At 30.6% G+C, this 27,291-nt stretch overlaps 1 protein-coding gene across 3 annotated transcripts in view; it reads left to right on the top strand.

Moving 5' to 3' along the window:
* LOC132950182 (uncharacterized) overlaps positions 1 to 18,710 on the top strand; it is a 57,771-nt gene extending 39,061 nt beyond the window's left edge. The window contains exons 3-8 of one of the 3 annotated variants that reach the window (XM_061021456.1): positions 1,498 to 1,732; positions 2,691 to 2,804; positions 2,887 to 3,095; positions 4,889 to 4,993; positions 10,030 to 10,299; positions 14,716 to 18,709. In XM_061021456.1, coding sequence (XP_060877439.1) covers positions 1,498 to 1,732; positions 2,691 to 2,804; positions 2,887 to 3,095; positions 4,889 to 4,993; positions 10,030 to 10,299; positions 14,716 to 15,218 — 1,436 coding nt within the window. In that variant the 3' untranslated portion in view covers positions 15,219 to 18,709. Of the gene's footprint in view, positions 1 to 1,497; positions 1,733 to 2,690; positions 2,805 to 2,886; positions 3,096 to 4,888; positions 4,994 to 10,029; positions 10,306 to 14,715 lie in introns of all 3 variants that reach the window. The other 2 variants (XM_061021455.1, XM_061021457.1) reach the window with 2 other exon arrangements.
* Positions 18,711 to 27,291: the final 8,581 nt, after the last annotated feature.

Raw genomic sequence — 27,291 nt, 5'->3', positions numbered from 1 at the left:
TATAGATACTTATGGATTTGTGTCATCAATCATTTTACCTAAGGGTGACATTTATAATGTTATTACTTAAAACCTGTGAAAAAGTGTTCGTGTTTCATAATTTATGATAAATTATTTTGTTTTTTTTTGTTAGTTATTTATGTTATTTTATTTTAGACGATAACCTTTTCGTTTTATAAAATAATGTATACGATTCTGAGCGAGATTTTTTTCTTTGGAAACTTTTTCGGATTGTACGAGTAAAGGCGTGAATTAAAAAAAAAGTATGTAGGAATTCCTAAATTGTTTGAAATTTGAATTTTGTTGGAACTTTACGATTAGGTAAACAAATTAAAGTGTCATAAGTTAAAAGTTCTAAACATATTATACTAGTAACGTGAGTTGAGAAGCAGCTTTTAAAATTCCCCAAAAAGTACTACAGTAAAAACAGTTTATTGAGTATCACCAAATAATTTAGACTGCTTTTAACAAAGCACAATAATTGATTGTAGACTAATGTTCGTCTGTATAGCCGTAAAACATGTGTGACAAATTTGAAATGTATTTATCGACGTGGAAATTTGTTGCAAATATTAGCTGCAAGTAAATTACACTAAAATTGGATCGATTGGACATAGTTGTAACAACGTAACTTTACGAACGTCAAAAATATATTTATTTTCCGATTATCACTGTGGTTTCATTATTATACTTATACAATAATAACAAAACATGATTGATTACAAATAATTTTTTACTTTTTGTTGACTAATTGAAATTACTTTAAACTTTAGGTTGTTATTCATTGTGTCTGATTTACTGAGTTTGCTTACAGTACATTATTTTCGACTTTCTACAGTCAACCTGTCTTACAGTATAAAAAAAAACTTTGTTTAATTAAGCAGGCTTTGTTGTTTAAATAAGAAAGTCATTTTAACTATTGTTAAACTTTAATCAGTAGAACCGCACTTGGCCCGATGATTTTACGAAACCACTTTAGTCTCGCATATAAGGCACTTTAGATAAACGTGTTTGATAAATATTCACCAAGTATTTAGTAAAGAGCTTTGGTGTCTTACAGTGTTCGATAATAATAAATAACAATAACACTGGCAACCTACCCTCCATATCACTATAGGCCGATAATTTAAATAACTTGTTTGTGTTTATTAATAAGGGACCTACGAAATCGCCTTGCATATATCGATGGTTAACGCATCATGAGTTGACAAAGTGAATTTATTTTTTGAAAATATCGTTTATCTCATTGATGTTTGCAGTATTTTGTTCACAAGAAGTTGAGCTGTATAGGACATTAAATAATATCTATTCTTAAAATGGAATCGTTTTAAATAATTTTCAAACAACAATTTGTGATTCCAGAAAAATGCGTGATCATCCGTACAACGCGTCATGCCAATATTATGTTCGCTTATAACCGCATATCATCGATAATATTATGTTTCAAATAATATATGGACGGCTTTTGCAGTTGATTAAAAATTTGTTTTGTTTCAGGTTACGGTCATATCGCCCCGAAAACCCTAAACGGAAAAATAGCCACTATATTTTACGCGATCGTCGGTATACCGTTGATGCTACTGTGCCTGTCAAATATCGGCGACATAATGGCGCATTCCTTCAGGTTCCTCTATTGGAAAGTATGCTGTTACACGTGCACCAGGCGGCAGAGACGAGTACAGTCCCTGAGGAGGTCCCGCAGTCAAAGGTCCACTACAAGATCACACGGCGGGTAAGATTTTAAACGTATATATATATATATGTACCCGGTTTTGGATTTACATATTTTAACCCAGTCAAAGCACGTTCACTTGTTATATATATAATTCCCTAATGACCCACATAGCACTAGGTATTGCGCGTCAAGTTTTATGGGTTCTGGCTTCATCTAGTATAGTTGTATCTCCAGAAATTAATGCAATGCGTTTGTATATATATATTGTTTATTGATTATGTTGTATTTTTGTGCAGTTACTGTCGTTCAAGTATAACATGTGAGGGAGGATCATTATATTAAGTTGCGTCGACATTGATCATGAGCATATTCTTATTTCTATATGATTCAACTATATAATTGTTTTCATTTTAATCATTGTCTTAGTTAATCGAAATCACATAATACGAATAGACATTGTATTCACGTTCATGCAAAGACATTCAATATTGTATTTATTTTTATCAGATAGAACCGATTTTTGAATTTTATAGATATTGTATATTTTTCTTTAGTTGGACTTGGATTATACTGAATATTATAAGGTACTGTCATTTATAATATTATATGGTTATTACTATTTTTCGATTTTTCGATTTTTCGATTTTTCGATAATATTTTAATTATTTAGTCGGGTAACGTAGGATTAATTTTTTGAGTTAGGATTTTCGTATACTATAGTTGTTCAATTTGCATTACATATTATTATTTTATAGACATAATATTAAGTCATCACTTTTCATGCGTGCATAGAGTACCTCCTGCACTTAATCCGTATTAAATAACTCAACATAATATAATTAGTTGACAAATATTTTATGGTAAAACCCCGCCTAAAAAAAATACTTGATTGTTATTTTCGAAAGTCGGCTCTAGAACGAGGCTTTAAATGTTGCAATACACTAGTGTTGCTGCAGCGTAATCCGACAAGCGTATTTTTTTAAAACAGTTTGTACGATTATTATTATTTTTCTAGTTCCAGGACCACGTCACTAAAAAGAACGGGTCGAATATCACAGAGATCCGCAGACAGCGCTCTTGGAATGTCGGACTGTTACACCAGATCTTCTTATTCGGACACCGAATGCAGGTGAAATATATCTATATTAAGTAGTAGCTCGATTTGATTTTTGTATCGTTCTCGCGGTATATTTTATACATTTTTCGCTTAGGTATTACGATAAAATGGAAAGAGAATACGCCATGTTCGGAGGCGGGATGCCCGTTAAAGCCCCTAACCGATATTCACAGCAGTCCAGGTACTCTGATACCGTACCGTTAAGAAGGCACTCCCCGGCCATTAAGCCTAGATCGACCAGTCAGAACAGTGGTCACCGAAATAATGCCAACCATTATTACCAAGGGCGATATCGAGTACAAGGTATCCATTATTGCAGTATACATAGTATTATATAATTATTTGTAAGTCAGAGTAAAACCAAAGCAATAATATTATATTATACATTTAGAGAATTCAAAAATTGGTCTTATGCTGTGTATCAATAGATGTAATATTTATGTATTAGAATAATGATTGTGTCCCGATAAATGTTTAAGTTTAGTTAATGGGTTGGATACACGCCTAGTAAATATTTTTTATCACAACTGTAATCCAGCGAACGAATTATAGGTATGTTTTAAAAACGAGAACTATATTGTATCCATGCATAAAAGATTCATGTCCCTCATCAAAATTGTTATACTTTACTTTTACTGTCGAAGATTAAAATTTTTTCTGATGATGCGGAAAACATTACAATTTAACAGTTTAAAAAAAAAAAATATTGTACTTACTGTCCAAATGAAAATAATATGTGCTCATAAATAAAGATTATATACAATAGATAATTTATGTTAAAAACTAAAATTTATTATGTAGGTAGGTATATATAAGTATATATTATTAATTTATATTCATAAAATAATTGTTGGAAATAAAATAAATATTAACTGATGAAACCCGGGGGCTGAGAAGTAGAAAAGTTAGATCTATCCAAACAATGTTTTGATGTTTTCTTATATTTTTAAAAGTTTTCTACGTTCATAGTTATTAAACAAATCATTAGCACCGTAATAAATTTGGTTTTAATGCAGGATCGTAAATTATCTTTAAAAACTAACATTAAAACTACGGTCTTACTCCAAAGTACTAACATAGTTATAGAAACTTAATAGATATAGTTTTTCATTTCACTAACACCTTTCATTGGTATAAATATTCCCAAAATGTGAACTACAAAGTACACCTATGTGGAGTAAAAACCAGTAACACGTAGATATCATTAATTATAATAAACGTTCCTTTTACGTATTATGAATTTTAAACCATATAAAACCATTAAAACACATTATAAATTTAAAATTAGGACTTATGTTTTGCTTGGCCAGAACCAAGAACATGGTTAAATATTTTAATTTCATTACATGCGCGTACAATGTACATATTATTATAAGTTGGATCCAAATAATATTATCATACATTTATAATAATTCTTTAGGTACTTAATATCTTACGAATTATTTGTTTAAACACAAATTGTTACTTAATATGTAAACTATGATGTACATTACGAGAAATACCTGCTATTTAATTTTAATAATATGTATTGATTATTATTTTTAATTGGAAACATTTTTAACGTCCATAATTTAATATAAATACAGTATAATATATTCACGAAAACTGCCAACTTTTTACACAAAACTTTCATAATGAGTATTAAACAAAAACTTGATAATAATCTGTTTCAAATAATATTTGCTTATCAAAGATTATTCAATACGTCATCTTGTTTTAGTTTTCTAAAGAATCAATTTGCGTCATTTTGTTTTTAATTTTATCATATACTTTTACTTATATAATATTATTCCCTAGAGAAATATTTAGCCTGGATAAAGATTATTCTTATAAGAATTTTCTTGAACGTAAGACCTTTTCATTCTAGGGAAAGGATATAGCATTTCAGTTACATTTTAAAAATAGTATATATATCATTCATTTTACTGGGAAAAACCATCAATATAACTGTGTGTTGGATTAATAATGTATTGCGATGACATTAAGTTAAGTACCCAACTGTACCAATGTGACTATTTTATGGAGGACAATGAAAATTAATAGGGTTTATTTTAATCATCCGATGGTATTTTAAATTTATTTTTTCATTTTGTTAGATCCAAGTTATTCCGACGGTGATCAACTAGATGGACCAGAACTGCAGCAAGTGCCATCGATTTTATTTAACAAATATGCACTGGACAGGGAAGAATCTAGAAGAAGTAAGTTTTCGAAAATGTTCTGTTATTTTTGGACAACTATTAACATAAACAAAGTAACAGAGTCATCCTCATAATTATTTACAATTTCCATTGATTTTAACGTTAATACAATATATTATTATAGTGGGGCCTGGTGTGGATCGGTGATTGGCCTCAATCACTTACGTGTTCTGAGGTCAAGCATTGGCTGGCGTCGGGAGTTCCCGGATGGGTGACCGTTCGGGTATTTAGTGACGAATCCTCGCTACACGTGTTCCTCAACCAACTGAAACCTCCCTACAAAATGGCAATGGCCATAGTTTCCGATGGTTAAGATCAATAATTATAAAAAAAAGAAAAATTATTGTATTTTCTGTGATTGTATAATATGTTGAGATATACCATATTCTAATGGCAAAAGTTATAATTACCCAATAATTGACCAATATAATTAATGCAAATTAATGTGAATAGTGATACGGAAAAACAAATTAATATAACTAACATTTATTGATGCTCGTTATAAAATAATAGTATACACTCTGTATTTAACAGTTATTATATAATTTTACAATATATTCAAAACGTGAAGTTGTACTTAAAACTAACACGGTAATTACCGAAAAGCTCGATAGGAATAAAAAGTAAACGAACAATTTATGTCGAAAACAATTTAGAACTAATAATAGTTTAACTTGACTTATTTATATTAATGATTAATATAATTTATTTTATAATAATTATATTAATGATTAATATAATATAATTCATAATAATTATATATTTAAAATATAGTTATTTACTTTTCATATTTCCAAGTTACAGTTTAATAACTTTTTATTTTTTTCCAAATTACAAAATATATAAATCAATTAAATCAAACTGGGTCACTCAAAACACAATCTGTAATAACTATAATAACAACGAAGGATTAACTCAATCATTGAATACTTACAATAATAATAATATAATAATAATAATATCTATATTGCTATTTGGTTTCGTATTCGCTTCGACGTTTTTCTTTTAACCACTGCAGTTGTTGTTTCACTTGTTTTACCGTATTATTTCACCTAGAACAATATGAATTAAATTTTTTACGAAATAGAAAACTCAGTCGTGACATTAATCTGGGTAGGTCGCTATGACATTTTACTGTTAGGACGTTTCTAACTGAACTATATATTTTGTATATAAATACGTATGTGTATATTATATACAATTTATGTGTTGGCATACAGTAACATAAAACTGTTTGCAGAAAGAATGAAAAACCTTGTAAATAAATTATAGCTTCCTTATTCCTCCAATGATTTATAATAATTACACTTCCGAGACATTTCAAATATGCTTCGGTAGAAGGTTCATACGCATATAATGCGCCTGCACGTCTAATGTAATTAATATAATAATATAATTAATAATAGGCTATAGCAAAGTGCAGTTCTTCCTTGTTAGCGATGTTTTTCGTCAAAAAAAAAAAGAAAACCTGAACAGTGTACATACATTAAATGCATAGATTTCGTAGTCGACTTTAACATAACAATGTAACACACTTTTTATTAATATTTTCTAATATTACGCTATTTTATTTATTTTGGCTACTATATATTTTATTAGGTTATATTATGTAATATATTATCTTTTCACGAGGAGTTAATCCTGATTAGTTGGTAAACCGAAGTGACATTGAAATCCGTTACAGTTTTACGTTTTACGTTTTTGCTGCTAATGTTTGAAATTGATTATTCCAAATATATTATATTTTGAATTAAACAAATATTTGATAAATCAATAATATTCAAAAACATAAGTACTATTAGTTCCTAATTTATTTATTATAATTTTTTTTTTACGTGATACACCCATCAGGTACCTCATTCCTATTCAAAACATATACTTATTATAATAAACTCCATCAGAAATGTCAATATAAAGAAAATAAATATGTAAATGTGGTTCGCCATTTGGTTTATTTATGCTATTTATTGCAAAGTCATACCAAAGTTTTTATGAAGTTGGGGTTTTCACCACCGAATCGCCTACAAGTCCAAAACTCGTTGTATAACTTATACAATTGTATAATATTTTGCCAACCTTTTATTTAAGACATAAATTACTCGCGACAACAATTCTCATTTTATTTGTATAATTTATCGTAGTAAAACAATGCAATTGCATGTTCCTACATAAAATAATGATACTATTACTTTATTTTATAATATAATTTTATAAAGATGATTTGTTTGGCTGTGATGCTAATTAAAACCAGACGTAAATAATTGGTACCTACGATAAATTACGGTAAATCAATTTAAAGGCAAATACGATATTATGAAATATAATTAAAAAACGGTTATTTTACTATTGCTACCTAAGACCTATCGTTATAATGTTGTAGATAACTAATAAAATATACGTTTGATAAGATTTTTTTTATTTCCCGTGTTCCATGTTTACACTTTATAAATAGTATGCATACATGCTGTTGAGTGTATGTTAATAATTTACTGACACCTTATAAAAAATAAGATTAAAATGCAATACATTTAACCGGTAGTTCATATCCCTTAATCTGGACGCATTTCAGCCGTTTTAATTTAATTTGAAAGTTAGGTAGGTACCTAAAATTAAAATACATTAACACGAAATGAATAAAGTGCGGGAATGGGATAAATAATTAAAATTAAAGTAGATTTATTACACACGATTTCCCACAAAAGTGAACCAGCCTGAAATTTGTAATAATTATAATATAATATATTATAATAATTAATAGGTAGTCAAAGTATTTCTAATCTAAAATCTCATTAATATTATTTTTTGTTATAAATTTGTTTATGTAAAATTGTTTTGTCTAAATGTATAATGCCTATGGTTTACATAAGTTGTTTGAGAAACGAGCTTCATTGTGAAAATCCCAATTACAGTAAACTAACAAAAATACTGTGATATTCGTAATGGATGGGATGTCAAATATAATATTACAACTATTCAACTTACCTACTGCAGATGGTGTAAGTTCTAACTGTCGTTAATTTCATATAATGACTTATTTAGAACATTATTTAGCGTAAGATTTTAAAATATTATGTACAGCAAAAGAACGCCTAAGTCATTATTTTATGTTTAAAGATTTCATTATGACTGAATTTTTTTTCGAAGACACTACTATACATATTGTATTTTACGGACATTTTTTTTCCTTAAAGTTTATCTGACTGTAAAACAGAACGTATAGTTGGGTTATCTGTCGATTAACAAATTAAGAATTTGATGTAAACCAAATATATATAGAAATTAATAATTATAGATATATTTATTTTCTTTTTTTTAATGTTAATAATTTAAACGTAGAGTACAAGACGTATAAACTGTTATTGATTTATTATTTTCGTAACTGACAATAATAATATTTGATTTAAATTCAATTATTTAGTGGGCTGCAAGGTGTGCCCGCCTAGTTTAAAAAGTTAAATATCAAAATAAACTTGTCAATATGATAGGATTTTTTTTATATCCATAGACAGTGGCATTTCCGCAGCTCAAATCGTGTGACATGTGTACCTAGCGCACACGTAGGGGTACTGTCATCGTGTCGATAGGATTATTGAGACCACAAGTACGAAGTGATGAGACAAAGTACGAAAAGGATTACAATATGTGTCTAAAATTAAGCCAAGAAATATTGAACAAAAACTTACTGGAACATAAAACACATTAATACGATTATAAATGGAACTATAATGTATTATTATTTTAGCGCGTCGTATAATAATAGTCACGTCGTCTTGTTAACGGCGTGTTGATAAATCCAACAGTGTTAAGCTTTCCGAAATGTCCACCTATCCGATCCTCGTTTATATGGGCTTCAAGAGTTTTCTTTCATAATCATCATTGTGTAAATGATACCGTCGTTCCGTATGACTTCGGTGAAAAACAGTGTTCGGCCCGGGAGATATATTATCGTTAAAGGGGACAGTAATGCTACAACTGCAGATCTTATCGGTTCAGCGAACAAAATAACTTAACATTTTTATAACGGAAGTTGTTCTAAGTATTCGGTACTCTTGGTAATGAACCTAAAAAAGTTTTACGTTTTGAGATTGAATAGAATTCATGCCCATTCCGTTGAATGAAATACAAAATAAATTGGCCAAAGTGTATTAAACAAATAAAATCTCGGAATTGCGTTAGCGTGAAATTACACGTTGTAGAGTTGGGAGGCAAAATTTGATGCACTAAAACAATTTCCTAAACATACCTACGCAATAAGGCGGCAAAAAATAAATAAATATACACCAAAGCTGTGCAATACGAATTGCTTATTATGTGCACAGCTGTATAGTAGTGTTTAGAGTCCGGTACGATAGGTGACAGCCGTCTGAGATGATAATGTAATTTGTCGGAAAACCAAAAAAAAAAACACAGATTAAAAACCCCTTACGCGATGCAGTCATGCCAAATCTAGTATATCTCGTACACATTATAATATTATTGCTGTATAATAATATTATGCCGAGTGTATGTTTATATAAATAACCGTCAATTTTGATTGGCGGCTTTTTCACAAGTCGATGAAAACGTTTGATTTGTTGTAAAATGTATCTATGTTTACACGCACAAAAACATATTTATTCTTTTAAAACGGCGACAACAGCTAGTTATTTCTATAGGCCGACGTATTTTTGTTACTGTCAATTTTGACTCGTATAATAATGTATAATATATAAAGGTGTAGCCTTTAGCATAAACGACAATAATATTAAGTGTAATTATTGTGCCCGTTAAAATATTACCATATATAGGTACTATTTATCATTCCGAACACGTCGCTGATAAATATAATATACTAATAATATGGTATTGTATCACCATCGTCCGCGGCGGTGTCGTCTCGTCGTGGAGTATATTTGTGAATGATCGTGAACGTATATTGTCTCGTCTCGTCTCGTCTCGTCGTGGTGTAGTCGAGGTCGTGGTCGTCGTGGTCGTTACCCGTGTTTTTTATAATGTGCATAACAAATGAATATTATTTCCGGTGTCTGTTTTTGCAGTTCATCCGAAGCAAAGCCACGAGATCCGCCGGAACATCCGGGGTCACTCGGCCGCGCCGAATTTAGCGACGGAAACGCCGTCCGGCACGTTGCGGACAAACAGCCGAAGCAAAACACCTCAGCATCTGGTCGTGGACATGCTGCCGATGGACCATCCCGACCAGGATTACTACCCGAAACCGAAATTCCGTTCAAGACATCGGAATTCCAATCAGAGTAGGTCTCGAGAAGAATTCTTGGGCGGCGGCGGCTGTGGCGGCGGTGGAGGCGGTAAGGGTGCGTATATGAGGAAAACGTCACAAACGACAAGCACACACACACACACACACACATACATACATACACACACACCAACACACACCAAACACACTAATACACACACGACTATACTGATAATAATTGGTTTTTCCCTCTTCGCCTTATATACAATTATATATATAAATATATTATATGTATACTATACACCACACAAATATACACAAGTAAACAAAGATTTACACTTTTGAGTGGCTTATTTTCTCCTATTGCCATAATATAATTCATGAAATCAGTTGCTATCGTCATCACATTATATTATACTAATATAGTAATATAGACCCCTAAAATATTGATTCCTCGCGTACGTTTTCGGTCGTTAACTTAAAATAATCAAAACGGATATTATGCCTTTCCTCATCCGCAACTTCTTCTAAAAAAAAATTTGCATCTGTGCGTGTATGTGGTGATAACAAATATTTCGGACCGGCTTCGAATGAGGACTGGGCCGGAACGGACGTTTTCCATGCCGCCGTCTCGTAATCTGACGTTTGCGCTCGCGTTTCCGACCGACCGGAAGTAAATCATCGGCGGCAAACGGAACTAATTGCGAGCGCCTCCGCTACCGGTGCCGATGATACGATATATTAATTTCTCATCGATAACGCTGTATCTGACGCGTTTCGTAACGAGGTCGTTTTTAATTTGTATTAATTTTTTATTGCAATATAAGGCTTATAAGGGTCTATTAAGATATCTCTATATATATAGGTACTAAAAAGTTGGCAGGGGACTAGGGGAGGGGGGATTAAAATGATCTTAAAATCATGATAATACTTACTTGTCCCTTATCGTAAATCCGAAACTAACACGATTTTTGTCCACGTGAAAATATATAGGTAATAATATTATATGGATACTATTTAGTTTTGCAGCGATGAACAATTTTTAATACCTATACCTAGTTATGTTTTGATAAAATAAAACAGTTTACATTTAATGACAATATGCTAAAATTAAATTGTTAATAAATTTTTTAATATATTTTGTTTTATGTCTATGAAATTTATTTTAATTTCAAAGAATTTCACAGTGCATACGTTTTGAGAGTATTTCGCATGTGATGATGTGGTTGAGTACTTTTTCTATAGGTATAGTGTAGTTTGTTAGTTTTACATAAAAATGTACGTACTTAACAAATGTTTTATTTTATTTTGGACGAATACCTTTAGAAAATTAAAAACAAAACACAATATCATATTTAGCTCTATAATAATAGTTGATATATAATAATGTTTGTAATATTGTTTAGCTTTTATGTGAAAAAACAATTTTTTTTAGGTCTAACGCCGTGTAAGAATTTACTAAGCAGAATATCGTTTTAAACAATTACTATATAGTTTAAAAATAAGTTATTAATATTTGAAAAAAAAAATTGAATATAAATTACAGATTGATAGTACGTAAATTTTAGTTTACGTGAATTATTCGATAATAATTTTCTTTATTTGTATGATTAAAAATGCATTAATTTATATTTGCTAAGCCCTTCGCAACGGATTAATACCATCATTATCACACCTCTGTTGTGTTTGTAGGCATATTGATCTCTAAATGGACCTCTCGTTGCGACTGTATATAATATAATACGAATGGTTTTAGATTGGACTGTTAGCTATCCTTCGTTCCAAAATAACAAACTATTTCGTTCGAGTCGTCTCGGTTAGGTATTGACTCAAAACCGTAGGAATATAACCAGAAATCTCACATTTTACTGACGAATACAATTCGGCCGTTGTGGTGTAGTACAAGAGCGATGTTTCGAATTCCAAATGCGCAAGGCACTCGTAAAACGAGGTATTTAAGGATGATGCTATTTCACGGCGGCATCGGACGTTTTAGTGATACGACTACGTAGCGGAACGAATAATGTTGTGACGTATAGGCAACGGTCGCCGGGCAAAACATAGTTAAAGTTTCCAGGGACAGAATATATATATACAATAAAATCTCAAGGACCATCATTCCCCCTACATACACATCCCTCCCCCCCCCTGACCGCTGATCACTACTAAACCAGCTCGGACGCGAAGTTTACCAGGGCATCATTAGTCTGCGAGGGGCGGGCAGAGAAAATACCCCCCCCCCCCCCCCCGTACGGGGAGTGGAACGGGTGAGGAGGAAATAAAAGAAAGGGGGGTAAATAGCGGTAAGCCCGATGTTTTTACGCGACTTGCCAGTGCGGGGAGAAATCGCTTAAAATCTAGGATTAGGTTTTCGGTTTTTACCATCGTTTGCTGCTGCTGTTATATTTGTGGATAAAAACGAAAACATTGGCACACACTATTTCACTATCCAACACGTCATGTATTATTATGTTATATCGCGCGTTCTTGTAACCGTGAACGGATATGTTCTGTTAAAATATTATACCGTTGTATGAGTTAAAAGGTTCTGAATTGCTTTTTTTGTTTTCAAGTATGACGCGTTTTTATATAATCGTCGGTAATTATAAAATATACATAATACGTAGATTAAACTGTATGGTAAGTGTTTATATCAGTAGGATTCGTAAACACGAACTTTTAGTTTGCCGTACAAATGCAAACGTTTGAATAATGTTGAATTATTTAATATGCACATTAGACGATGTGCTTTTGAAATACGTCATGTTTATGATAAATTTCAAGTACCTACGTATTATTTATATATATGTATATATAGTTTGATTTTGCTTAAATTTTGCTTACGTTTTGTTTTATCTTTATCTATAGTCTAAACTTTATTTATTTAACCTATATTTCACATCTAATTAGTATGCTAATGCATCGGTAAAGACATCGTGTTTTTGCCATTCGAAGTTTATTCAATTCATCAAAAGAAAAGTTATGAAATATATACGAACGTACTTTAAACTTAAAAACATTCGATGATTATCTTTGAGAGCCAAAAGGGTTGAATGTATAATATTATATATTTTATGATAGTATTACAATATTATGAATAAAGCTCGAATAAGTTCGTGACATTTATTTCAATAGTTTTTATTTGAATAAAAGCAAATGTTCGTGTATACCGTTGGCCATCCTTATACATACATAATTTTAAAATGAAAATGTTACTAAAAAGAGATGAAATAAAATAGAAACTGAACGAGTTTCTTGTAAAAATGAATTCGCACGACGACAATAACTATCAACAAGTATTTGAGTGTACATATAATAATTCTATTTTTATATAATTGTATGCAATATAAATGTATAAGATCATCGCATATAAAACAAACACGTATACGGTGCGCTTACGGTTATATAGTTATACTAACTCGACACTAAAATGCCATTAAAATTCCCGTCGTTTTAAAGGATTTTTTTTTTAAATATAATTACCCCCATAATATGTATACCTGTGTACAAAAATATCAACCCCCTTCACTGAAATACCTATAAAATTTGTGCCTGCGAGGCCGATGTAAGGGCATAGTTAATTTATTTGGGTGGTATATATAGATGACCATTAGGTGTAAAATTAGGGAATGCTAAAATAATTTATGTTCTACAGTACCGTTAGGCTTAGGTTCCTCCAATAGACAACATTATATTTTGCTAATTTTTTTAAATAAGTTTACCGAATCAATAAAACAGATAGATATATCACTTTATCATAAACTTATGAAAAATATCAATGGTTTCCATAATAATTTATATAAGATTAAATTTATGGATTGATAACCGAATTTTTTTGTATAAATATATTTTTAAACAACTAAATATTAAATTCAAAATCTAATCCACAATATTGTTATTATTGTTTACAAGTAATTTGTGAAATCGATTCGATACGCCGGTAAATAAATTCATTAGGATGATGCGTAACTTTTTTAAAAACTTTTCTTAAAGTTTCAGCTTAATCATTCAAATAATATAAATAGATACGAACAATAAAATAGAAATTGCGTTATTATTACTATATATTGAATATAAACAAGTAAATAAATTGTATAGTAATGAAGTTTTTAAAATTTGAAATTTCATCCAATTTATAATATTATTTTCTGCACACATTTATGTAGGAATACACAAAATACGTACCTATACACTGTCTACATTATCTGCAAAAATAATGACGGACTAAGAATTTCATGACATTGGTTTTACTTTAAAATATCACACAAATACTTTTATTAATTTTTCATGTCGCAAAAAGTGTTTCATAGTATCAAAAAAAAAAATATAATAGAAATAACAAAAAAATATCCATCGTGTTTATTATACTCTCGATATTATAATATTTACTCCATGTGAAACGTTTTACAATATTATAGCGATTATAATAATATTATTATGTTGTGACAACCTGTTGACGTTGCAAACGTCAGGTTTTTTTTTCTAAAAAAATGTACTCACCTCCGACCCCGGTCGTTTTCCACAGGCAAACGCTTGGAAGTGATGGCACCCAGCCCACGTATCATGTCGCCGCTGGGTTTCGCCGTGAACCGGCAGTACCCCCGGCGGTCGACCCGGTACAGCGACTACTACGACGACACGGAACCCTGTGAGTTCGACGACAACAACCCTGACCACATCAAGCCTGTGCCCATATGGCTGTGCGTACTCCTGGTGGTCAGCTACATAATCATGGGCGCATTCCTGTTCAAGAGCTGGGAGAACTGGGAGTTCCCGGACTCGGCGTACTTCTGCTTCATAACGCTCACCACCATCGGGTTCGGTGACTTCGTGCCCGCCCAGCGGGTGATGAACAAGGGTGACGACACCAAGCTGCGCATATGGTTCTGCTCGCTGTACCTGCTCTTCGGCATCGCCCTGTTGGCCATGAGCTTCAACCTCGTCCAGGAGGAGGTCATCAGCAACGTCAAGACCGTGGCCCGGCACCTGGGCATCATCAAGGACGAGGACGAGGAGGAGTCCGAGTGACGCCGCGCGCGGCACTTGTTGAATAACAGAAAATAATAATAATAATAATATAATATCATCGTCGAGTATGTAGAAATAACAATATAATAATTATATGTAGGTAGTTATACGCATATAATATAGCAGGGGTGGCCACAACGAGGCCCGCGAGTCAGTTTCGTGCGGCTCTAAGATATTTCTATAAATAAATAAATGTTTAATACAATTTAATATTATAATATAATATCAGGTATTTAATATTTAACATATTTTAATATTGCTTCATTTGTTATAAAATGAAAAATGGTGTCTTCATTTTATAAACATCTCTTAACAGTGTGGCTCGCCTCATATTAGCTTCATAATTTTGCGGCTCCCAAAATTAAGATTAGTGGCCACTCCTGCCACCCCTGTAATATAGGAACCGAAAACGTCGTGTTGTGACTTTCGCGTGAATATTGTTTTAAATAATATGTTATATTACGATGTTATAATTATTGTGTTCTATAGGTTGACAGTCTGCGCTCGTTTTGAATATTTTACCTGTCTTAGGTGATTGAAGTGTGTAGACCGTTTTAAGAAACGTTTTAATAACCGTGCCTATGGTAATTTTATTGATAGTCCGTTTGCGAAAACGAAAAAGACGATAAAAAAGATTTTCAATTCCAACCGAAATTTTAAATTTAAATATTACTATATTCCTGGTGATAATATATGATTTTTACATTTACTTCATTCCTACCATAGATGAACCAATCGTTATTTCAATTATTTTATATAAAACGACATTTTAGCGATCTGTACATAAAATATTATAAAATATAACGTACAATATTCTATGTTTTACACTATTCAATTTCACGCGTAACTACACAATTTGTATTGCTATTAAATTGACTATTATAGACATATTATAACTAAAAACAGTATGTATAAAACATTATTACGTTTTACGTGTGCAAACAGTCTATCAAATTACAGGTTATTAAAATGTGTACAAAATGTGCGCTGACGGTTGTCACTAGCAGTCATTATACAGTATAAATACTCTTCCGTCGTTCATCTGAGGGGTTGTGCGGGAATCGCCTATATACATTGTATATGTTGATAGGTTTATAATAATATTTATTTTAATATTATAATATATTATAGAAAACGCGTTTTAATAACTTTTATTATTAGCAATAATTAATTCCTATATATTATGTAAAATCGTTGGAAATTTAACGGGTGAAAATAGTAGAAAACCTTATTCGTATCCGACCGAAAGACGAAACTCCGTCGTCGTTATGACCGTTTTCAGGTAACGATATTATTATTATTATTATTATTAGTGCGCGCGCATCACCTTTTTGATCTTCCAAATTGATCCGTCGTCCGTACAGTGCGGATTTGCCCTCGATCTATATAACGATAAATTCTTCACACCTGTTGACAATAGAACATAAATTATTATACAAGGACCATATTATTATTATTATTGTTTTAAAATACTTCCGACTGACTGTATAAATATATTTTGGAAATAGTTCAATTATTAATCGGTATATCCACGATCTACCTACGTATTATTAAACGATAGTTTTAATTAAAATTCGTAGCAAATATAGCGTTATTTATAAAAGCAACGTAACGATATTAAATTTGCACCAAATTAAAACTGACATAGTGTAAACTTGACGTAGTTACTTTATGCGCTAGAACTTCACTGTGTATACAAGCCTGCAAAAGTGTAATTTAGCTCCAGAGTACATAAACGAAGAAAACGGGGTCACGAATCTTTGATAAGGATCTGCTGCCGTTTAAATCTCTAAAGCTATCAACGTAATGTGTTATAGTGCATTTCAAGTACCTAATGGAGTAATGAAGATATTGATAAAATTTTATTATATATTTAGATAATCTACAACGTAAAATGGCGCAAAAAATAAAATACCAGCGATTTTATTTACCCAACAAACCATTACCAATTCTTTTTGTAAAATATTAAATGTATCTTTCCGACTGTTGGGTTTTTTTCTGAATAGGCTTCGGAGTCAACACGACTTCTGTCATTCTATCCATAACAATTTAATCATTTCGATTTTAGACGATTACATTTAAGTGCCTGTATTTATATTTTATTTTATGAAGGGGAATCTAAAAATATTGCAATAACACCATCTTAAATAATATATATTGATGTAAATATTAATGTCTCGAAAATCAAGTTTCGTTTTCACATACAATTTTGAATAAATTTAACCGTACATATTTTATTAAAAATAAAAATATGAAACATTTTTATTGAAAATTACAATTATATTAAATACTAAATTCAAATATCCTCATTATAATATTATTATTATATTCATATTTACTTGGAATATGGAAAGTACCTTCCAAGTATTACATTAGTAAAATATTACCTAGTTAATCTATTTATTTTTATTTTACAGACGTCTATATGTCTAATAAGTACTAACATTAAGCTATTGAATGAGTATTACGATTTTATTATTACATTTCATTCTTAGATAGGTACTTGTGTTCGTAATATTCTTACAATTTTATTTGTATTTTATTTTGTCATTTAATACTAAAAACTCCCGAGAGAAATGTTTCACTACAAATATGTTTTTTGTATAACATTTTTATAATTGCATTTATTATGTTTCGAATTAATTTTAGTTTACTAATCATAGTAATAAGTTTAATTAAAAATATTTTTAATTATGAAAGACATTCAAAATAATTAGTAATTGAAATTTATATAATTAAGGAAACTGATTGTAACTTTATTAGATTGCATAAATATTATTTATTACATTTTTATATGGCTTAAAATCTATAAGGAACAGCTGTTCAGTCAATTTATAATAGCCCTCAACAATCTTAAACGTTTATTTAAGTTTTAAAAAAATATATATTTATAAGTTGTTTCAATATCATTGCACTCTCAAAATGCCGACTTTACATTTTTTTATGAATGACTTAAAATAAATCAATTTTATTTTCAAGTGAACTTTAACGATTAGTTTAGAATAAGATACTTGTATTAATAATTTCATGTTAAATAGATTATACTGGTATATTTTTTTTTTGTGTTCTGTTTTTTTTAGAGTGTTCCAATGATAAAAAAATGTTTGTTAAGTATTTTACTCTGCTTTTTATTGTTCTTATCACTACGACTTTAAAGTAGTTTGAAGTATAGACATTTATTTATTCATCTTTTAAAGGTATAGGTATTAGGTACACTATACATTATTTAAATTGCATGTCTACAGACGTAAATGCACATAAAAAGAACTTTTAAAAACTATAATATGATTGTGTGCTCGTTAAAGTAGAAATTATTATTATCTTTGAAAACCTTTTTTTCAACAATAATGATTTCATAACCTAGCCAGTAATTTAGTGATATTATTATAAACAATAGGTACTTTTCGTTTAGAATTAATATTCAAGAATATTATATCCATCCTTTTTTTTTTATTTCGAGACTTGCGTTGATATTTATCATATTAATATATTATATTATACTAGATAAATGTTACCCGACATAACTTTTACTACATTTTAAGCATTTCACTACGTAAACAAATAAACAATTTACGAATTAAAACTATAGTTTCGCTTCATAATCTATTTAAAATTTATTCTGGGTTTATTATTTTTTAGTACATATAAAGATAAACTCTGTACCTACCTACTCATTTTGTGTCGTATGCGTACTCGCTACCGATTCACATATTATAAGATAGTATTATACATTTATATACAGCTGGTATGTAACAATTATTCATATTTTCAAGTAAAGTTGAAAATATAACGATACCGTCAGTCGGTATTTTCGTTAAAAATCCACTTATAAATTGAAATATTGTGTTTATATGATGTTAACATAAATTGCTATAACATTTATACAAAATTATATAATACACACGTACTCGGTAGGTACACAATACTACACATTATGCTATAAATGTTGTTGCTTCCCGCTACATTGTTATTTGTTGAACATTCATAACATATTCCATTCATTCAATTGAAAAAGCTGCCAAAAACCTTCAGTTTTTACGTTATTAAATCTTCAAATATTGTTATTTGTATATTATGTGATCTGAATGTTAAGATATTACATCGTTTTAGCATTATGTAACGAACCAACGGGATGATTGAATAAGTACGCCCAACACGAAATGTGTAGATATTTCGTTGATTCACGTTTGGATAATATGTACCTATACTTATCACATGACGTAGTGCGTACATACAGTTTATGGGTAGTAATACAATATTATGTGATTCATAAAACAAAAAAATATCTTCCTACACATTTTGATTGTACAATACGTGATTAACAATTATAATTGAATTATACTAGTCCCTTTTATAATGAAAAAGAAAAATAACTAACACCGATATCGAATTCAACGTGGTGACATATAATATACTGTCGCCCGAATTACGACCTCAGCTTTAAGTTCAGACACCGAAGAAAAAAATGGAGAACATATTATTTTATAAAAAAAAAAAAAAATATGGAAACCGGTGTAGGTACGAGGACTCTGGGTATTCAGTTTGTGTTGGCGACACAAGACATGACAATATTGCTTAGACACAATTGTTTTATTGTTGATAAACGAGTGACAGAGTTACAGCAGAGGTTGAGACATATTTCACAATATTCATAATGAGGAATGAAAAGCATCAACCTGTTTAATAGGTTCATAGATTTACACATAAAACTAGATATTTGGAAAATGTTGGCAAATTACAAAAACGATATTGTGGAATAAAATTAAATGAGTCATCTATCTTACTATCTAAAATCTTGAAAACTTCAAGAGAGAATGGTGACGTTTTTCTATTCATTCCAACGGAGAAGCTATTCAGTACCCATGGTTGAAATATGTAAGGTTATTGCATATGTACCCATTCCAATCAAATATTTGATGATAAAAATAAAAATGGCTGCGTACAGCTGATAATTGACTGAGGTTGGCTGACAAACGGATGTTGCCCGTTTGTAGATCGAAGAAAACTAGTCGCCACCGACTAAGTTTCTTATAACTTGAACAGAGTATATAATATTATTATAAAGAGTTCTGGAAATGAAATAAATAAGGTTTGTGCCTATATCGTTAAATATTTTATTACATATTGTACCCATTCCAGTTTATTATGTATAGAGTACAATGACGCATATCACGTCGAGGTAATTGTTACTTGTTGGTGTTAAGTGTTAATAAAACAGATCAACGACGATCGTTTAATGATTTCCTCGGTCCGTGACACCCCATCCTATATGGTAAAATTGTTTCGTAAAATGAAAATAGTCGGAAAACTGCCACACCGGGGAGATCAAATCATTTCATAAATTCACTACAGTTGACATACTGAAAATGGAATAGATAAGGTTTGTACATAGTTAAATATTTTATCACATATTATACAACTTTCAGTTTAATATGTATAGAGTAAAATGACGCATATCACGTCGAGGTAATTGTTACTTGTTAGTATTAAGTGTTTAAGCAGATCAACGAGGATCGTTTAAAGATTTCCTCGGTCCGTGACACCCCCTACGGCGTAAAACTGTTTCGTAAAATGAAAATAGACGGAAAACTGCCACGCCGGGGAGATCAAATCATTCCATAAATTCACTACATTTGACATGATTATACGAATTATTTCTGTTATCTTATTGTTCACAGCCGTGTCGGATGATAACACTATTGTAACATACGGATTTTCGCTTACTCGTGCCTCTCCGAGTGTGAAATCAAACTAATGTTGTTTATCCGACTGGTTTAGGAAGCCACTTAAAGCGACACATAATATATGCAACGAATCGCGTTAATAGTTAGGTATTAGGTCAGTGGTTCCCAACCGATTTTACTTGGCTCCGCATTTGATCTTTTAATACATTTTCACGGCACACGCAAAGAAATAAATATATATTATTTTTCGACAATACAAATAGTTTAACAATTTAAACCAGCAATTTTTTAGTTATTTAATTATGTGTAAGTAATAAGAATAATAGGTTCACGCCAATATTATTATGTTCAAATGATTTAGGGGCTATGATGATTTGAAAATTATTGTAATTTGTTTGTAATTAATATTAATCTGTTAACATTATATAATTTATCTGAATTGTAAACATTGTCCGAGTACCAGTATCTATATAAGAAGAAGTTCATTAAATATAAAATATTTTTAAGGACTGTATAATCCTTTCTGTATACATTTTAATAATTCAGAATCTACTGAGAGTCTCGTTCGAATTTAGAATTAGAAAAATCAATGTTTTTGAAAAAAAATCATCTGATTATAAAAATGTACAGTAAACAAAGTTGGTTCTCGTACAAAAAAAGGTTGAATCAACACAGGCCACTCCTTAATTGGTATATCAATTTTTTAATTCGAAAAAACGGGCCTTGAGTGTACTTAAAAATGTGAAAAATCATAATTTGATTAAATTCATTACATATTAAAGGAAACACAGGGGCGAGCATAAAATCACTTTGTCTATAGAGGACACTCGAGGCACTTACGCAGACTGGCCGTTAGCGAGAGACGGTGTTGAATTAATGCGGATGTCAACTCCATTAGATACGTTGATAGGTACGTTTCGGCAAATGACACTACTGCCAAACAATAATATTATTATCATTAGGAGGAGTATAGGTAGGTAGGTATAATATTATAATGGAGTGACTGTATATTTAAAAAAAGGGGCGAACATTTTTGGCTTACCACTAGAACAGACAAAAACTCTTTAAGAACTCAATTTTTAATTTTGAAGATATGTTTTGGACATCCCAGCCCAGAGGTGTGTATAGTTTTCGGAATGGGTGAACAATATAATTGTTCATCGGCACTCGACGCCAGTTCTACCTACGAAAACTAAATCTAAAACTTTAAAAATATTATTTTGTGAATTTTGTTTCATTTTTTTTTTACGCACGCATATTATTATTGTTCTGTGAATATAGACAACGGCGTTGAAAAAAAACTGGACGAAAAAATAATTTCTCGTTCGTCGTAGTTTGTGATGGAATATTTCGTGAACACCGGTTGACATTAAATATTCGAATTTTCTTCGTGTCCTCGGCCATTGACAGTTTAATTTAAACATCTAATTCAGTTATATTCCATAAGAGCTCTGAAGAAAAACGTGGATGGATTCGGAAAAAATCAAAAACGGCCGTTTGGTCGTTTCACCACGGTCCCGGCGGACACATTTTGTACGGTGAACAAAAAGTTCCTTCAATTCTTGGCCATACAACACGTGACTGGTGCACACCGTAATATTATTTCTGTTCGGTATCGTATCGTATCAAAATAAAATAATCGATAAAATCACACGAAAAATACCTCAAATAATATTATGTATCCAGCGACATATTATTATTGCATATAAACTTATATTACCTACAACTATGTACTTAATATACTGTGTAGTTACGGAGTAATAATTAGTCAAATTGCAATAATATTAATAGGTAATCAAGTAATCATATTTCTACAGAGAAACCGAACCAAAATAACTAACATAATAAACTACGATCTATTAAAATACAAACACGTAAGTTACATAACACGGCGGGTGCCTTTTGACTTCCCCCTCCCGTCAATCAAATTCACTTATTGTATAACATGCAAATACAGATTGTAAATATATAAATTTTTGTTCGATAAAAAAAAAGTTATATAACGACAGATCCATTTGATGATGGGTTCGTTCATTAGATGGGAACATTTAAATCGAATTGAATTTTTTTCTCGTTCGTATGAATTGATTTTATACAAAACCGTTTTAAATGTTCGTTTATTAAAACGTGTAGAAGTTAATTGAAAATTATACGTCTCTGTGGGTAAGCCAGATAGAAAGGTAAATTTATTAATCCAACGAAGGCATAAAACTAAAAAGAGGTGTCTGGAAAGCGTTGTATAATATTTGACTATTTTTCGTGAGAAATACTTTTTAGTCAATCGATTTGTGCACATTAAGCGTAAAGGCTTAAAAAACTAACACCGAAAAGATGCGTACGAAGCCCACTTTAGATTCTGCTGGGGCAATGTGCTCATTAAGAATAAACACCAAGTTTAATATTTAGGTAAACCGCCATGTTGTTTTATAAATTCGGATGATGGATATCCATATACTGAGATACGATGCTTATACTATATATACTTATTATTAATATTTATTTAAGTTTATTGGAGATCTTCAAACGCTCTATATGCAGATATATGTACAGTACGGACCCGTATGATCCAAAAAGTATCAATATAATAGGAAAGTCTTCAAAGTCGTTTACCTTAAAGTTACAGCTTACAAAAATCTATGTATGTTGATTACACATGTAAGTACACGTCACTTTAACTACATAGTACATATTAATATGTAATGTGTATATAAATATAAATGTCCACTTGTTTATTCGTACTTAACCTATAGCTGGTGTACACCGTACAATAATTCATCTTGAACAATGGTTAAAACGTATTTAGCATATTACTATAATGTATCCACAGTTAAATGCAAAAAACCTTCGGTATTAATAATGTTATTTATTTATTGCCAAAAGAATAAAAACATTGAAACCGAGGTCACAACGTTAGACTTTTGTTCGAAAATAAGCCAACAGGAATCGAAGCACTGTACTATATATTTATTTATACCAACCGTTTGCCAAAGCGTTTCTATTGGTATATAATATTATACCATATTATTGTCGTTTGATATTATTACATGCATATAATAAATACAGAACAGAAACGTTTTGTCTCAAAATAATATTATTCATGCCGACTGTGATTGTAGAGACCACGCTTTACTTGCAACGAAAACTAACTGATAGGACTTCAACCAAATGTAAAATAAAAAAAAACAAAATCATTTTAGTAAGTTATACAATAATAATATTATGTTTGATGTATAATATTATATTATTTTGTGCATGTGATAATTGGTTTATGCCGTGCACAATTGTTTTGGTTCCTTTTGTAAAAAAAAAAAAAAAAAAACAAGCACACGTATACAATTTTTTTTTAAACCGGTAAAAAAATAATATAGCTTTGTATCGTACGAAATACACTGTAAAGTTTTTTACACGGTTTACCTAATATACATATAATTTGAATAAAGCATACACTACCTACATTTCGCGTAAAAAAATTAAATAATAACCTAAAAGTGTTTGCGCGCATACAAATGTATTTTGAATCCAGTAAAAATTAAATTGATATAAAAAAAAAGTTTTTTAGGACTGAAAATAATTTTTATTTTTTGATACCAAGCAGACTCTTGGAATGATTTTACTTTGTATTTAACGTTACTGCGTAAAGTCACGATTGTACGTTGTTGTGTTCGAGATATCGATACATACATAGCAAACTAAATGGAAAACGTGTAACAAATTCGAAAACGAGTACTTATACTGATTCCTGAAATGTATTGCGCGAATTTAAATGTCTTAAAAAACAAGAAAAATTCTTTTTAAAAATACGATTTAATGCACTTTAATATAATATTACGAAACATAAAACGTTGCCAATATGGTTTTTAATATTATATTATTAAAATGTTGAAATAAAAATGATTAAACAAAATTATATTTGAACTATATGAATATCTAAATTCAAATACTACAAATGTTTGGTGTTATTGCGATCGATACAAGTCATAAATATAACGACCTATCTATATTATATTATAGTAGGTACCTACTTGTATATTATATATCGTTTGTCAGACCGTTGTACAGTCGCCGCCAATTTCGTATGGTACAAAACATAATACGTAATCGAATTAATTTTATGAAGCAAAATAAATTATTATTATTATTTAGCGGGATAGTTTATTTCAAATTATTGTTATTAAATGTTATATTTTTAGAAAACATACTCAATATGTTATAAAAAATGAAAAATGTAAGTTTTTTTCTTTGGTGTTTGAAATGAACTTCGTGCTCGAAAAGTAGTGCGTATTAGGCACTCAGAAAAAAATACAATTCGCACTTAAATCAACGCCTCACTGGCATGATAACTGTGAATTTAAACTTAACTACCTAGTGTAACCAGCTCTAGTCAATGCTATCGCCTGTATTATAAATGGAAAATAATATACATAGATTGGAATGCCAAGTATTGTGCACAGTATTGTGCATTGTACAAAATAAACGGACAATAATACATTTTTTCGTATCGTATTGTAAAATTATAAAAAAAAAAATGTGTATAACGTACACTGCAGTCTAGTTATCGTGTTTGTGTTTATTATGGTTTGTTTTTAAAAACACTGTCAAACAAAAGTAATTTGTCGCTGTATATTATATGTTATACGTCGTACACCGAAATGAATATTTAAATTTAAATAATGGAATAAAAACGTACGAACGAGAGAACGCTAATTCGTTATTCGACATCAAAGTGCTTTGGGTAAAAAATGTGACTGCCAAAATATTTGTAAATTAGCCAGACTCAAAACGCAATCTACGATCACAACAGGAAATTAGCATCTTTGCTGGCGTTATGTCAAAAGAAATGTAGAGAACGTTTTACAAACAATGCAAACGGCAGAGGAGAGAAATAAACTAAAGAATTGTTGTTGTTTTTTTTAGAATTTAACGCAAAATAAATAAATAAAACCATATCGTAAAAAAGCAATTAAAAACACAGATCTGCCCTTTGATATTTACATTTTATGCGAACAAATTTGATCTCTACCTTACATGAAGGAAATACAAACATTAATTAGTCTATAAGCGTTGATCATATTTAATAATTCAGATATTTAAAAACATACATTATATTATATACAATTAAACCGGTGTTATAGTCTATGTATTCAACACGATACGTAATATAGTTAAGAATATACTTCACAATATTAATGTAGTCAATGTTTGTCACCGTACAATATTCTTCAGAGTAAATGTGAATTGCATATTTTAGTAATGCTCCAAAGAACTTTTGTTCGATCAATATTATAGACATGCGTACTTATACTTATAAATTTAAGTTTTTGAACTAGAAATCATTACAACAATGTTTTTGAGATAAACGTTGACAGTGTTGTCTGAATTTTATCCCCCTCCATTTTCCGATTGTATACTTTTTTGATAGCGAGATTATTAATAATTAAAAACGCTATTGGGACGACAAATTACCACCGGGAGTGATATCGTACTGATGATTTGGCAGGTACCTCCTACGAGGAGTCGGCATACTATTACCAGCTTGTATGTATTTTCTCGACATTTCGTAAACGTTTTGCTATAGTGAAGTGTATTTGAATGTATTTGATAATATTAGTGAGGTATTAGGATGTTTGTCGTACACAATTCATCGCAGTCCGCAGACTAAATGTAAATTGCATATTTTAGAAATTCTCCAAAGAACTTTTGCTTGATCAATATAGATATGCGTACATATATTTATAAATTTAAGTTTCTGAACTAGAAATCATTACAATGATTTTGAGATGAATGTTGATAGTGTTGTCTGCGAATAGTATCCTTCCATTTTCCGTACATACGTTTTTGATGACGAAATTATTAATGATTAAAAACGCTATTGGGACGACAAATAAACTCCGGAGTGATGTCGTACTGACAGAGCCGTCATTAAGATTTTTGAAGCCCAGGGCGAAACCAATTTTACCACTTTTCAAAGTTAAGCAAAAAGCGTGAGGCTCAGGGCCCAGCTCGCCCCCTCCCCCTAAAGACAGTCCTGCGTACTGATGGTTTGACAGGTACCTCCTACGAGGAGTCGGGATACTATTAACAGCTTGTATGTGTTTTATCGACATTTCGTAAACGTTTTGCTATAGAAAAGTGTATTTAAACGTATTTGATAATATTAGTGAAAATTGTATACTTACCAGCGTATACAGTTAGCTCTACCAGTGTATAAAGCTTGAATAACAAAATCAATTTATTATAAAAAGTAAAATAACCATTATAAAACAGCTATACCTATTATAATATATATCCCGAATCGGAAGTTACAACAAATTGTTGTCATCAGAGCGTGGTTTGTTAATTTGCTTCTCCATTACGCCTCGACCGAATTGATTTATAACATCTTATTAATT

The sequence above is a fragment of the Metopolophium dirhodum genome, chromosome 8 (assembly GCF_019925205.1).
Source record: "Metopolophium dirhodum isolate CAU chromosome 8, ASM1992520v1, whole genome shotgun sequence".
Taxonomy (NCBI): domain Eukaryota; kingdom Metazoa; phylum Arthropoda; class Insecta; order Hemiptera; family Aphididae; genus Metopolophium; species Metopolophium dirhodum.
Note: the sequence above shows the minus strand (reverse complement) of the source record. Positions and strands in the feature narration are given on the sequence as shown.